This window comes from Felis catus, chromosome A3 (genome assembly GCF_018350175.1).
Source record: "Felis catus isolate Fca126 chromosome A3, F.catus_Fca126_mat1.0, whole genome shotgun sequence".
Lineage (NCBI taxonomy): Eukaryota > Metazoa > Chordata > Mammalia > Carnivora > Felidae > Felis > Felis catus.
The window spans coordinates 13,593,816-13,608,671 of NC_058370.1; the positions used below are offsets into that span (position 1 = coordinate 13,593,816).

Sequence of the window (14,856 nt, forward strand, 5' to 3'; positions counted from 1 at the left end):
ACAACTGACCCTACTTCAGGGACCTCACAGGTAAGTGTCGCATTACACTGGCTTTAGGACCTCATTCTTTAAAAAATGTTAATCGACGGCAAAGCGATTCACCCTAACCAACCCCTCTCTGTGCACCAGCTAGTGTAGCCTGGAGAAGGTAGCGGTCAGAGGCCAGGGGCGAGACACAGGAGGACCCTCTTCAGCCACCACCCAATGTGACATACTTCTCACCAGACAGTGGAAATGACCCCGAAGTGCTCACCTTTGAGAAGGGCAGCTCCATGCTTCTCAAGAGTTCTGTTAACCTTAGAGAGACTGCTACGATTATTTGAAACAGGATTCTTTAACCTTCTCTTTTCCCCTTGAATCGAATAGAGACTTTAAAAAGAAACAAAGAGACAAGCCCTTGGGCTTCAATTTTAAATAGAAACCTTTATTTACAGTGACATCCGAAATGATCAGCAAAGCAGTCCATCTCATAAGTTATCCCATGTGGTCTGTATTCTTTGCAGTGTAAAGAATGATTCAGATTTTTAAAACCAACATTTAATGTAAACTTGATTGAAACTAAATTCATTCTCAATACTATACGTCAATTCCTGAGAATTTTAAATATTGCTCTCAGAAAGACCTTTCCATCATTGAAATTCCACACATTGGCGAGAGAGAGAGAGAAGAAAAAAAAAAAACCACCTTGCTCCTTATTGTTACACAGTTGGCCTCCGAGCTGAACAGCAACTCCTGTTCCTCCTGAAGCAAGGGTTTTGTCCTACAGGCTTCATGCCTGTGATACCCCCACTTGTGAATCAAACTCCTGGAACCAGACAGGCATATGGACAACGGGCAGTCCATCCAGACGGCAAGCACGTATGTTCTGTACTACCCCCCCCACACACCCCCAACTCACCTAGATATTAAATACCAATTAACTAAGCAGTCCTGGTGATTGATATTTACACCTTTCCATCAAGATGCACAATTTAGAAAAGTGGCATAATATGAACATTCACAATGAATTTCTATTTGTTTTCTTAAAGGAAGAAACGTGTCTCCTTTATATCATTTTGATCTTTATAAAATATATATATATATTTATATTTATATATCTTTGGATTCAGCAAAAAAGTAGGTACTGGAAATATCACACATTCTAAAAGCAGATGAAACGGATACCAAGGTTTAAAAAAGTGGGGGGGTAGGGGTGAGGAGAGGTAGGCAGCCAGAGTACAAAGAGAATTATCCAAAAAAGATAAAAGGGCAATAAAGGTAAAAACAAATTATTTCAAAAGACAGCATCTATTAAAAGAAAGATCAAATTCTTAAGTTTGCACCAATAAAATGAACAAGTAGAAAATATAAAAACTTATAATAAACTTTCTTTTTTTCCCATATAAAAGGGGTGCTGCCTTGCAGTTAGCCTGGAGCTGGGACTGAGGAAAAGAATCAAAAAACTTTTTTTTTTTTTTTAACTTTTTAAAAGTCAAGAAAGGTAAGAGCACCATTCTGTTTCTCCCCACGCACCCATGACTTAAACGAGAAAAGTTCAGATACCTGACACGGCTGTAACTATTAAGACAGACTCTTACTCAGCTACGCCTCTGTCTCCAGACAGGAGAATGTGTTATCTAAAAAGTACAGGCCACTATGATGGAAGTTGATGGATTTACAATCTTAGATTTATTTTTAACCGGGTGGTGGGGGAGACGGTGTAAAACCCAAATCTATTCCACTGGTGGTTCTGGAAATACAGGTTTTACTTAACACAGAAATCAAAGAAATGAAATGATCTTACCTTCAGAGACACCTAGAAAAATTGCCTAAACACGTATGAAATAAAATAAAAGTGAACTGGCTCTCAGTTATTGCTAGGAAATTGACACCAAAGCTAGCAGAGACCTTTGAAATTCACAAGACATTTTTAAAATCCAATTTCACCTCAGCTATTTGAAGCTAATAAAGTGAACCAGATAGAAGGAATTAAATGGACTTTTTCTCTATCCCCAACGGACTAAAACAAGAGTCAAAGCCTGACAACAGCACAAAAGGGGCAGGGGCAGCGGGTGCAAAGGGACTCGCTCTGCTGGACTCCAGCTCTGGAGCTCAACGACCTGGCTGTCCTGGAGGCTGAGCTCCCTAAGGAACCACCGTGTCTCTCCTCTAGTTCTCAGGGACGAGAACACATCTCAGTGATGAGACAGACAGCCAAGCAGACACCGGAAACCACACATCAAGGGTTCAACCCCTGAGATCTCAATGTGGGATTTGGGTCCTAGCAACCAAAACCTTACAGAAACTCCTACAACCGATGAAAGGCAACGTATTTCGATTAAAAAACAAAATACTATGAATTGCTATTAATTTATGGACCGCTTAAAATCCAAGATTCTTTTTTAAATCGCTTGATCTTTTAAAATCCTTGATTTTTTTTTTTTAAAGTTTATTTCCCCCTATCTATTCTTTCCCCTAAAATTAACAAAGTGCTTAGTTCTGGTAGAGGAATTTAAAAGACAAGTTGAAAATGCCTACATCTAAACAAATGATCTTTTTCGAAAGCATTTAAGATTAAGAGACTGATAGGGAACCATCTAACACTAGGGGGGCGGGGAGGGGGGGGAGGGGGGAGCTGCAGACCACTGCCCCCCCTCCCCCAGGCCAAAAAATTCAGGGGCTGTCTCTTCTGTTTGCAGCCTCACCACACTGAGCTTACTGAAGTCAACAATGTTAAATATTTAGCTTCACAAACTCTGTAAAAATGAGTTGCCGTGACCTGCAAAAAAGGTATATACATATTTTACATAATACAATATCTTAAAGATCGTATTTACAAAAGAGAATCTATTCACAGAAACACTGCAAAATTCTGATTCAGAATGCAGTACCTGGCCTTGGGTTTCTGCAGTTTATTTTCAAAAAGCATTATTGCTCTACCATATAGGCAAAGGGTGACACGGGTACTCTCGACGACGACAAAACAATCATAGTTCTCGTCCAACTGATTCGTTCAGACAAAAACAGGGCGGGAATGTGGTTCGCCATTCCTCAAGACCTCCAGAATATTGCATGTATCCATTACTTTTTAAATAAAGTGCACTCAGCTGCACATTAGCATGTGAAAAAACTGCTACTGCTGCAATTAAATACTGTCATTTCCCCTTCTGCAAAACCATAGGACATCAAGGACAGTTCCTGGAGGTGAAGTATTCTAGGACGTTAGGGACAGAGGAAATTCCTATTTAGGAAAAAGTCCAGGACAACCAAGAACAGGACTGGAGCAACTCAACACAATCATTATAGGACAAGCCAACTTCTCAGGACAGAGGGTGGGAACACGGAGTATCTGGTAGCGACAAGAACACGGGAGGGCTGGGGCTGTGCTCTTTACCTGCTACTGCCACTAGAGAGACCAGACATCCTAATCTCGCCGTACTTCTCCAGTGTTCTCTAGCCCACCCACGTTTATCTGAAACACTGACAGGCAGAAAGAAGGGACACAGCAGAGTTTTGTGATCAGTAACACTCCGTACCTCCAGAATCACATCCCTAAGAGGCAGAATGTCAAAAAAATATTTGTTTTGAATCCCATGATACACAGAGGAAGGAAAAATACAGGTAGACATCGCACTTCAATTTCAAACCCAGTCCTGCTCCAACGACATCACTTGGAATACCCTTCACAGAGATCAAAGCTGGTTCCCTCTTCAGAGCTGGCAGGTGCGTGGGACGATTCTTTACTTCCAATAGTTCTAGTGCAGTGTCATTTCTACAGTGACTTCCTTGGAGGTGTAGAAGTGTCAGCAATATTTCTGTTAGCAACCAGAAGACACGTGAGTAAAACAGAGGCTCTGCACAACACAGAAGAATCCATAGGTCTATAACGATGGCCTGCAACCTGACTCTGGCTGACTCCAATTCCTTAGATCTCACATTACCGAAAACATATTTAATGGCCCAATGCCTTCAAACCACAAGTTTTTTCAACCACTGTAGTTCTGAGTTGTACGCCCAAGTTAAAAATCTGCCGCAGACCTTTAGATTACAGTTGAAGTTTGGGTTCTCTCAAGAGAAAAGGAAAAATTTTTTGAGAAAAGTTCAGGCTAGAGCCCCATACCTGATCAGGACCCATGGGCATGCCAGACATGGGCATGGGGTTCACGTTCACCTGTCCCATGGGACCACTGCTGCCATTCATGTGCACCATACCGTATGCTGCGGGGTTCCCCTGGTGGGCAAACGGCTGCTGGGGAAAGGAGCTGTAAAAAGAAGTGTGAAATTACCTCCTGGCTCATTCTAGTAACACCAGACATGCACGCAGAGACCATCACAACTGTCAAATGTTGCTGTACTTAAGCAGAGAACAGGAGGGAGAGAAGATACCCTGACTGCCTGCCTTCTAGGTTTCACAGCTGTGTGCAATCAAAGCTTCCTAGGCATGCGTAGGGGAGGAAGAAGCCTCAAAATGGATGAGCCAAATACCACACTTTCTAAGATGAACCCAGGCCTTTTGATCTCTCCATCCACACAGGCTTTTGATCTCTCCATCCACACAGAAAAATGCAGAGGTTAATTTCCTGAATTTCTGGGCACTAGAATGTGAATGGCTTTTAAAGTCTCTGTTCTTCACCTGTTCCTGGCCAGGTTTCCTGATGGCCAGCCTTTTATTTCCGAGGACTGATACATGGGCGCGGTCTGAGGGTGCTGCATCATGGGATTCTGGGAGGGCCCCATTCTTGAGGGCATCATTGCATTGGGAGGACTAGACACTCGCCCAAAAGCCGGATCTGGCTGTTGTCCCATCCCTCGAAAAAAAAAAAGAAGAAAAAGCAGAAATTATAATGCTAAAATGGTATCTTCCTTAGAGTATCAACTGTCTATAGAAGCTTTATGTTCTTTTCTAAACGTGGGGGAACGTAAGACAGACAAGATGTAAAGTGCCACAGGATGCTGCCTGCCAATTCCTCTTGCTTCCCACCAAGACTGGAGGAAGGGGCTCACTGCAGAAAGCATTTGGGTCACCTGAAGAGCTGTTCCTTCACGGACATTTCTGTGTGAAAGGGATGCCGCTTCCTGCTGTTCACATCACTGTCCCTCTGTCCCAAGCTGGCAGGAGTGCACTGAAAATATGATTTCCCCAAAAGATACCTCTATCCCCGTTCCTACCATGTTCCTAGTCTCTCTCAAAGACTGACCTGAAAAGGTAATGTGTATTATTGTAATTAATACACCCAAGTCACCAAGGAGAGGAACCCAGAAGCCCACCCATCACTCCTTTGTGGCCAAGTGCTCAGACTGTAGGGTTCTACCACACTGAGACATAAGGGGGGGGGGGGGGGGGGAGGTGTTGTCTTTCTTCCAAATCAAGACGTGGGGAGCTGAAAAAAAATAAAAATGCTTAACCTTGATAGAACATCTACCTCAGTTACAATCACCTGTGCACCACCAGAAACATTTTGGTGTGTTTCTTTCAACGAATCAGGTTCTCTCCATTTGGACTACCACCTCTGTGATGCTGCATGACCATCATCTCTTGTTTGGGGTGCTCTAATTGTCCTCCCTTCTTCCACTCTCTTCTCGCCTTCTAACGGACATGCCTCACAGGCCCGATGACCTTTCCCCAGTGCAAACATGTCTATTAACATTCAGTGACTCCCCACTGCCTTCAGAATATCACCAAAACTCTTCATCTGATCCGGCCTCTGCTTGTCCCTTGTCTGCCTCATCGGTCACCATACCCTTTGTTCTGTTGTTTTTAGTTAATTCTGTCTTCCTTGTGACTAACAGAGGGAGTAAATAGGATTTTGTGTTTAACATGCAACAGACCTATGAATCTTATGACCTTAGTAATGTCACTCCGGGGAAGACATTCTCGCTGTCAAATTTACCATAATTTGGCGGGTATGGAAACTGCTGGGGAGGGGCTTGTGGCATCACGGGCCCTGCCAAGACCCCATCCATGCTGGGGGAAGCGGTCACGTTGGGGGGTGGGCTGAAGGCCTGGGTTTGCTGCTGCTGCTGTTGCTGCTGCTGCTGCTGCTGCTGCTGCATCATCATGGCCACCCTCTGCTGTCGGAAGTGATGACTGAGCAGCTCTCTGCTGCGCTGGGCAACCATCTGGGCATTAAGAAAACCCTGCTGATACCCCAAAAGAGAATGTAATTACACAGAGCCAGAACCAGCCAGTTCCATACATGTAGTACCACCACAATACATGAGGTGCGAAAAATCACCCGATGCCTCTCTTCACAAAAAAGGAAAAATGCACGGTTCTCATCACGATAAAGGCGTTCCGGTGAGGCGGCGAGGTGCAGAACAGGGACCTGGAAATTGTTCGGGCGAGTCGTCAAGCTTTAACACAGAAAACATTTCTCAAAGTGAGAGAACACTGAAGGGTAGAATGTGAGGACAAACTTTTCAGAAAATATGAAATAAAACTACAAGAAGGAAAAAGGCAGCAGTAAGAGTGCAGGAGGAGGGGAGGCACAACAGAGCACTCCCCAAAAGAATGGGGTTACCCTCCGGTAAGCAGGAATCTACCCCAGAAAGGGCCTGTATAGTCTCCTTAAAGCTTCTGAAGGGAGAGACGGAGGGTTAGGAGCAGCGGTCTGGAGGGTCCGGAGGTACGTGGTCCAAGCCCAGAACCAAAGAGCTGATTTGGGCCCCATCAGCTGGAAGAGAACATCTCCAAAAAGCAAACTCATCTTTTCGGAGGGCACCCTAACTCAGCTTACTCAAACTGTGTTATCATCAAAGTACTTCCAAGTAGGCTTAAGACAGTAAATACTGGGCATTTCACAGTGGGTTGTTTCTCTACAGTAATTATGAACAGAATTTCTAACCACAGTAGAGGACTTCCGGGTGGTCATCTGCCTCGTGCACAATACCGTAGAACAGTCTCCACCTTGGGCTGGAGGTACAGAGAACTTGAACATCATCCTTCCCACTATGGGAAACAGGTCATCTCAGAGGTGATCCTTGAGAGTAGGATTATGTATTATTTATTTTCTTCTTATAACCTCAGATTTTACCCAGCGAGCACGTGGTTTCAAAACCCAGAAACAAAGAGAAGTTTCCAGATTTACTGAATTCCTAAAAAGTAAGTGATAGCTGTTTTCACAACACAGCAAATGATCACAAAGGGAATTAATTAGCAAACACAAAATAGCAGTTTTAATAAAAAAAAAAACCTCTCCTCCTGACTCTTCCTCATCACCAGCAAGACAGAAGAACGGAAGAGGGAGTGTGAGGAGATCGTGGAATGATTTCTTACATCAGAAACTTGCTGTAACACACGTTTACTGAGGGCCAATCGTGGAGCAGGCCCCACAGCAATACACTTGGAGAGGTCTGTTCTCACCTGGGGATTTACCTGGGGCTGCATCATGGGCCTCATCACCGCAGCACCCCCAGCAGTGGGGTTTTCCATTTTCATTTCCAATGCCTGACGGCTCTGATTCAAAAACTGGGGAGAGACAGGCTGGTTAGGATGGAAGTGGACTATGTCGATGAGCCCCAAACAGCTTTCCAAACCCTCGGCACCACCCGGAGAGGTCACGATGCCACCTCCAACCCGTTAACCTGGTCACGTCACATCTACACGGAACCTGCACGCTTCCACACTTCAAAACAAGTTCAGGCTGAGGGCAGCCTGGCTGTCTCAGTCAGTGGAGCATGCAACTCTTGACCTCAGGGTTCTAAATTCAAGCCCCACGTTGGGTGTAGAGATTACTTAAAGATGTAAAATCTTAAAAAAAAAAGGGGGGGGGGGCACCTGGGTGGCTCAGTCGGCTAAGCGTCTGACTCGATCTCAGCTCAGGTCTTGATCTCAGGGTTGTGAGTTCAAGCCCTGTGTTCAAAAAAGTTCAGGCTGAAAAGTCCTTGGCAAGCATTTGAAGCTTTACTTGGCATCAGGAGGAAAAGGAAAAGTGTAATTGTGCAGCTTAAAGACGATCTTTGGGGCACCTGGGTGGCTCAGTCAGTTAAGCCCCTGACTTTGGCTGAGGTCATGATCTCACAGTTCATGGGTTCGAGCCACAGATCAGAGCCTGAAGTCTGCTTCACATTCTGTGCTTCCTCTCTCTCTCTGCGCCTCCCTCGCTTCTGCGCAGGCGCTCACTTTCTCAAAAATAAACAAACATTAAAAAAAAAAAAAGACGATCTTCAAAAGAAACTCGAAGGATTCATAAAGTGAGATTTTTTCCCTAGAATTATTTAGGTCATTAGGGAAATAGCTTTAACTTGCTCAAACTAATACTGAATGAACTTCCTCTTCTATTAGCTTTTCCCAGGTAACTTTTAGAGGAAAGAAGGGGTGAAAAGCCAAATGATACCATGCACGTATGAGCACAACTTCTCAGGGTACCCACGCTGACTTTTAGGAGTGGGAAGGCACTAGCACAGTCTGTGGCTCGCTGGACTCCACACTCACTCACTCAGCTGCTTACATGGTTCCGTTCTGCCACATTCACTAACTCAGCACAAACAATGTAAGTAATTAAATGTTAAAAGATTTGTCGGGCATTAAGGAAACAATAAAAAAGGGAAATCTTATCTTAGAATGTTAAGAAAGCTCAAGTTTCACAAAACACCTAGAAAGCAGAGGTTCCATAAAAAGAATGCGCAAATCATGGGGCTTGTAGGTGGCTCAGCTGAGCGTCCAAGTCTTGATTTCGGCTCAGGTCATGATCCCGCAGTTCCTGAGATCAAGCCCCACGTCGGACTCCGCGCTGACAGCACGGCTGCTCGGGATTCACTCTCTCCCTCTCTTTGCCCCTCCCTCACTGTGTGTGTGCATATGCACGTGTGTGTGGGAGCACATGTGCACATGAACACTCTCAAAATAAGTAAATAAGTAAGTAAATAAATAAATAAATAAAATAGAAATCATCTACCTCAAGGCACCTGGTCGGCTCAGTCAGTCAAGCGTCTGACTCCTGATTTCAGCTCAGGTCGCGATCTCATGATTTGTGGGTCTGAGCCTTGCATCAGGCTCTCTGCACTGACAACACAGAGCCTGCTTGGGATTCCCTCTCTTTCTCTCTGCCCCCGCCCCCCACGACCCCCCCACTCACTCTCACTCTCTCAAGATGAATAAACTTTAAAAAACAATCATCTATCTCTAAAACTAATGAAGCCATCAAGAAATACTCTTCTCCCCCAAGGGCAATCCTGACATTTTTTTACTTTTTAACCTGTACAACAGAACAATCTTATCCAACTCCCACAGGACCGCTCCCTAACAAGGAACATCTATACAAACAAAACATTACAGAGAAGTCGAAACAAAAGGACTTTTAGTTGACAAGGGACAGCTGGTTACCTGCTGGCCCTGCAGCCTCTGCTGAAGCTGCATTCGGAGTTGCTTGGGGGTGTTTGTCCGAGGTCTCATGATATTGGCCCGCGGGTGCATTCCTTGCAGAGGAAAACTGCCTTGTTGGCTCATCTGATTCATCATGGAGTTAAAAGATGGTGATTGTCCCTGAAGATTAAAGCCTCCTTGCATTGGAGGCCCCTGTGCTGCATACGTCTGCCCATATAATGCCGCCTTCTGATCCATCATTACTGCCGCTTCTTGGCCTTGGAAGGCATCCTGTTTGGACTCCAAAGCTTGTCCCTAAAACATTAAACACATAAATGAACAATGAAGTACATCTGAGAAAGTGACAGAAATCAAATGCTCCAAGGAAGGTAAAACATAAAGTCAATGCATACGAACAAGGATGTCACAGAATTCCAAAGGCAAAATCAAGTTTCTTGTCTGAAGTTCTGTAAGAATCCAGATCATGACCCATCTTTTCACAGATGTGTCCTAGTGCCTAGCTCAAAGTCTCACATGGACACTCAAGTATCTGGAGAAAGACTATTTGTTCCAGACCACATTTCTGTACCAACACAGACCAAGCCAAGTACAAAATAAACTAATTAAAACCACAGGGATCAATTAATTCCCACACAATTTCGTACAAAAATGTTTTTGACAGTGGTTAGAAGTGATTTTGGTAGAGACAGGGCAAATCAACAGAAGCTCATATCCCCCGTGGCTATTGCTAGCTGCACACACAAAACCTAAAGGTGGTCATTCGCTACTATTTGGCCTTAACAGGCCGGAGGGACTGTTAAGAAACCCATTCATTCAACAAGATTTGTAAGTGCCTGCTATGTGCCGGCATCACCTCTCTGCATGCTAAAAATGTCTCCAAAATAAAGTCCAGCAGCTGACAGAAAAAGCAGTGACACAAACATTCCAGGGCGCCTGGGGGGCTCAGTCAGTTAAGCATCCGACTTCGGCTCAGGTCATGATCTCGAGCCATGAGCTTGAGCCCCGCGTCGGGCTCTGTGCTGACAGCTCAGGGCCTGGAGCCTGCTTCGGATTCTGTGTCTCCCTCTCTCTCGGCCCCTCCCCAGCTCACACTCTGTCTCTGTCTCTCTCAAAAATAAAATAAACATTAAAAAATGTTCTAAAAAAGAATTCCGCAGGAGGGAAGAGCTGCCACGCTAAGACAAGAAGAGCCTGTCAGATACTGCATTCACCTTTACCGTCCTATCCACGGGCACAGAAGGCCAAGTATGCAGGCAACAGTCTCGTCCCAAAACACACTTCACCCCACTGTGACGGTGACACCACCCTCAACCTCCCTACCCCCCTGATCTCCCCTTTGGAGGCACGTTAAGAGTTCATCAGGGTTCAGTCCTCAGACCTTTTTCCTCTCATTACATTTTCTATTTTGGTCTCATCTACTAGTGACGACTGCTGAACTTGCCTCCGGCTCAAGTGTCTCCGAGTTCTAATTCTGCTTACGCAGATGGCTACTTAACATCTTTACCTGGATGTCTCAGGCATCTCAGACTTCACGTGTAGAAAACACCGGTCGTGGTTCCAAAGAGTCCCTCGCCCAAAAGACCCAATTCTCCTCCAATCTTCCCTCATGGCAACATGACAACACCATCTGCCCAGAACTAAAGCCAGCAATCTGGAATCCTCACATTCTCCCCCCTTTTTTAATGTTTTATTTTTGGGAGAAAGAGCGTGAGCAGGGTAGGAGCATAGAGAGAGGGGTACAGAGGATCTGAAGCAGGCTCTGCACTGATAGCAGCAAGCCCGATGAAGGGTTTGAACTCACGAACTGTGAGATCGTGACCTGAGCCAAAGTCGGACGCTCAGCCGACTGAGCCACCCAGGTGCCCCCCTTCCCTTTCCAAGCATGTGTGTGCATACACGGTCCACCAAGTCCTGTCAGTTTTCTTCCAGGACACATTATGCATCCTTCCCTTCTTCCATTCCACAGCTGTGACCCTCTCTAAGACACTTTCTTGGACTCTTGTAGTAACTGACATCTATGTGTCTACTCCGTCCCCTCATACCAATTCCCCTCCCTAGAGAGCCATCTGAAATATCTTTCTATAAAGTAAATCACACTGTAAGTAAAACATGGATCGATCATGCATATTTACCTCCTTTCTCTTGCTAACTCTACTAAAATACCAGCGAAGAATTTAAAAGGTAGTATTTATCCACAAAACAATGAGAATAAGGAAGGCAACAAGATAAAATATTTCAACAGGTATTTGCAAGACAGGAAAAGAGAGGAGTAACCAACTCAAGAGAGTAGGCACCGGGGCACCTGGGTGGCTCAGTAAGTGTCCAACTTTGGCTCAGGTCATGATCTCGCGGTTCGTGGGTTCGAGCCTCAAGTCAGGCTCTGTGCTGACAGCTCAGAGCCTGGAGCCTGCTTCGGATTCTGTGTCTCACACTCTCTCTCTCTCTCTCTCTCTTCCTCTCTCTCTCTCTCTCAAAAATAAATAAAACATTAGAAAATTGAGAGAGAGAGAGAGAGAGAGAGAGAGAGAGAGAGAGAGAGAGAGAAGGCACTAACGTGTCTGTGGAGAAAAACACACATAAGACACCGAGCCAACGACAGGCTCCACTGGGACGGCAGAGGCTCAGGCAAAGTGCTCAAACGGGACTGGTGAGGAATCTGGGCAGAGAGCAGGGGGCAGCCACCTCCCTGCCCTCCACCTGTCCCCCAACTCCGCACAGCTGCGTGGCCGTACTTCCCACCTACTCCCTCGGCAACCTCAGTTCTGGGACACCAGGCACAGCAGAGGGCAAGGGTAGGCAGAGCCTGAAAACAGGAAGTCTTATTTATGATTTCTAGTAAAATTTTTATTTTTATAATTTTATATCTTAATACTATGGTATCATCTACTCGCACCCCCAGCCTAGTTCCCAAAATACAATCAGGTAATAAATTCCCAGGTGAGAAAAACTGTCAAGTGGGAGTAGGAGGGGAGATGCATCAATGGCTCTACATGTTGAACTCTGGGGAGTCCTGAAATAAAAGGGCCAGCCCCTGACCAACCACTTTCAGTGACGACTGATCCTTTTTAATACATCATACCTAAATATAAAAAGATAGCCAAGGATCGACCAGATATCTGATGAAGACAGCTTTCAACATGAAAGTGACTCAAATAAAACGTTACTCAGAGACAAGAAAAAGAGAGATTAAAAAACAGAGACTCAGTGTCATACCCAACATGTCAATCAACATCCAAGAAGAAAAAAACAGAAGAGATAAAATTATTAAAGAAATGATACCAAATGTCATGTCTGTAAGCTTTACTAATGTTCAGCCTCATTACTAATAAATGCAATTAAAACTCACGAGTCACCAAACAGAGAGGGAGGGAGGCAAACCACAAGAGACTCTTAAATACAGAGAACAAACTGAGGGTGGATGGCGGGGGGAGGGGCGGGCGGGAGAGGGGAAAATGGGTGATGAGCACTGGGGAGGGTGCTTGTTGGGATGAGCACTGGGTGTTGTAAGTAACTGATGAACCATGGGAATCTACCCCCAAAACCAAGGGCACACTGTACGTTAGCCAATTTGACAAATTATATTTAAAAAACTGAAAACACTAGTGTATTAAGAACTGAAAACAAAACTCACTAGTTAAAAAAAAGACAGGACACAGCAAATGCCCCCAAACCAAAAAGATTATCTGTGCACTTGATATACAGCAGAATGAATGAAACAAGGCCCATACCAAGATAAGGCTTCCTGCAATTTCAGAGAAAAAGTTCCTGAATAATTCCAAACAGAAAAAACTAATCACACATAAAAACAGGAATCAGACTGACTATGAGTCAATGGCAACAATGGATGCCAGAAAGCTGTCAAACAATTCTTTCAGAATGCTAAGAAAAAATTATTTTCAACCCAAAATTTAATGCAGGAGAGTGGAATAAAAGATATTTTCAGACTTTATCCCATGCAGTGGGAGTGGAGAAATTAACAGAAACTGTGTTTCAACAAAACAAAGGAGTAAAGCAAGAGGGAAAACCACTTGGGACCAGAGCTGGGCGATCTGACACAGAAAAGCGTCTAGAACTGCCTCTCAGGACAGAGTAAAGCAGACCAACGGAGAATCACAAGAGGGAAATAAGGAACTGAAGAATTACCTAAAAATGTGTCTGAATACGTGAAGAAAAAATTACGAGAAATTTTACAGTTCCGCTGCAGTATTTGGAAAGGATTAGAAATGTGTAAAAACAAAGCAAATCAAAAAGGAAGGCAGCTGGGGCGCCTGGCTGGCTCAGTCAGTTAAGCATCTGACTCGTGGTTTTGGCTCAGGTCATGATCTCTCAGTTTCACGAACTTGAGCCCCGAATCAGTGCAGGGCCTGCTTGAGATTCTCTCTCCCTCTCTCCGCCCCTCCTCCACTCATGCTGTCTCTGTCTCTCTCTCTCAAAATAAATAAACAAAAACAAAAAACAAACAAACAAAAAAAGGGCAATTAACTCAAAATCAGACAAACCAAAACCAGAATCCTATACAAACTACACCTGGCTCAGCAAGGAGTCAAATTAATATAAATATTGACCACCTATTTAACAACAAAAGACATAATTATTCTGGGAGTACTATGTAATGCGTATGGATGTGGAGAAAGGGGAGCTAAATACAGATCCACAATTTATCTGAAATTCCAAAAAAAAAATCCAAAAAAAAAAAAGTTCTAAAAAAAGCAACACAATTTTTCATCTGCACTAAATGTATTTAATAGTAAAACTTGATCTGAACTTAATGAAGCAATACATAATCTCTAGATGTCTCATTTGGTGTGACTATTTTCCCATAAAAATATTAGCATGTATGATGACCGGCTACTGCCTAAAACTACAATATTGCTCAAAACTCCACCAGGGGCATCACAGAGTATGTGGCACATACACAACCACTTGATCTTTCTAAATCCAAAAATTCCTGAGCCCCAAGTTCTCAGATAAGGGACTATGAATGCACAGTCAACTATCCTATCAGGAAATCAACAGATACAGATTGAAGTTGATGAAGGACAGTTGCACAAGCATATTACTTAGAATATTCCCAAAATAGAGAGCTGAGTTTCACTATCGCTGACTAGGGTAAATGTGCATGATTCTTCAAAGAGTATATTTCTGTATCATTTCAAAGTTACAAACACAGATTACTTGGCAAAAATAACAATTAGGGGCGCCTGGACCGCTTAGTTGGTTAAGTGTCCGACTTTGGCTCGGGTCATGTTCTCACGGTTCATGAGTTCGAGACCCCACATGGGGGTCTCTGCTGTCAACACAGAACCTGCTTCGGATCTTCTGTACCCATCCTCTCTCTGCCCCTCCCCCCCCCAACTCTCTCTCTCCCCCTCAAAATAAATGAACTTAAAAAAAATTAAAATTAGAAGTAACAAAAAAGAAAAGCAAATCTCTTCACTACCCTGCTTAAAATCTTTTATGTCTTCCCAATATAGCAGAAAAATGAAAGACTCCTTAAGATGGCTTTGTGGAACCTAACCTGCACTGACCTCTCCTCTCCAACATCATCCTAC

The 14,856-nt window shown here is 44.2% G+C and overlaps 1 protein-coding gene across 11 annotated transcripts in view; it reads right to left on the bottom strand.

Moving 5' to 3' along the window:
• Positions 1-403: 403 nt before the first annotated feature.
• The window catches only part of NCOA3 (nuclear receptor coactivator 3), a 138,384-nt gene continuing 123,931 nt past the window's right edge, over positions 404-14,856 (bottom strand). For 4 of the 11 annotated variants that reach the window (XM_023251140.2, XM_023251138.2, XM_023251139.2 and 1 more), the window contains 6 exons: positions 9,305-9,598; positions 7,343-7,447; positions 5,871-6,120; positions 4,613-4,787; positions 4,100-4,241; positions 404-3,794 (listed from right to left, as the gene is read on the bottom strand). In XM_023251140.2, coding sequence (XP_023106908.2) covers positions 3,783-3,794; positions 4,100-4,241; positions 4,613-4,787; positions 5,871-6,120; positions 7,343-7,447; positions 9,305-9,598 — 978 coding nt within the window. In that variant the 3' untranslated portion in view covers positions 404-3,782. Of the gene's footprint in view, positions 3,795-4,099; positions 4,242-4,612; positions 4,788-5,870; positions 7,075-7,342; positions 7,448-9,304; positions 9,599-14,856 lie in introns of those variants that run through there. The other 7 variants (XM_023251146.2, XM_023251144.2, XM_023251145.2 and 4 more) reach the window with 4 other exon arrangements.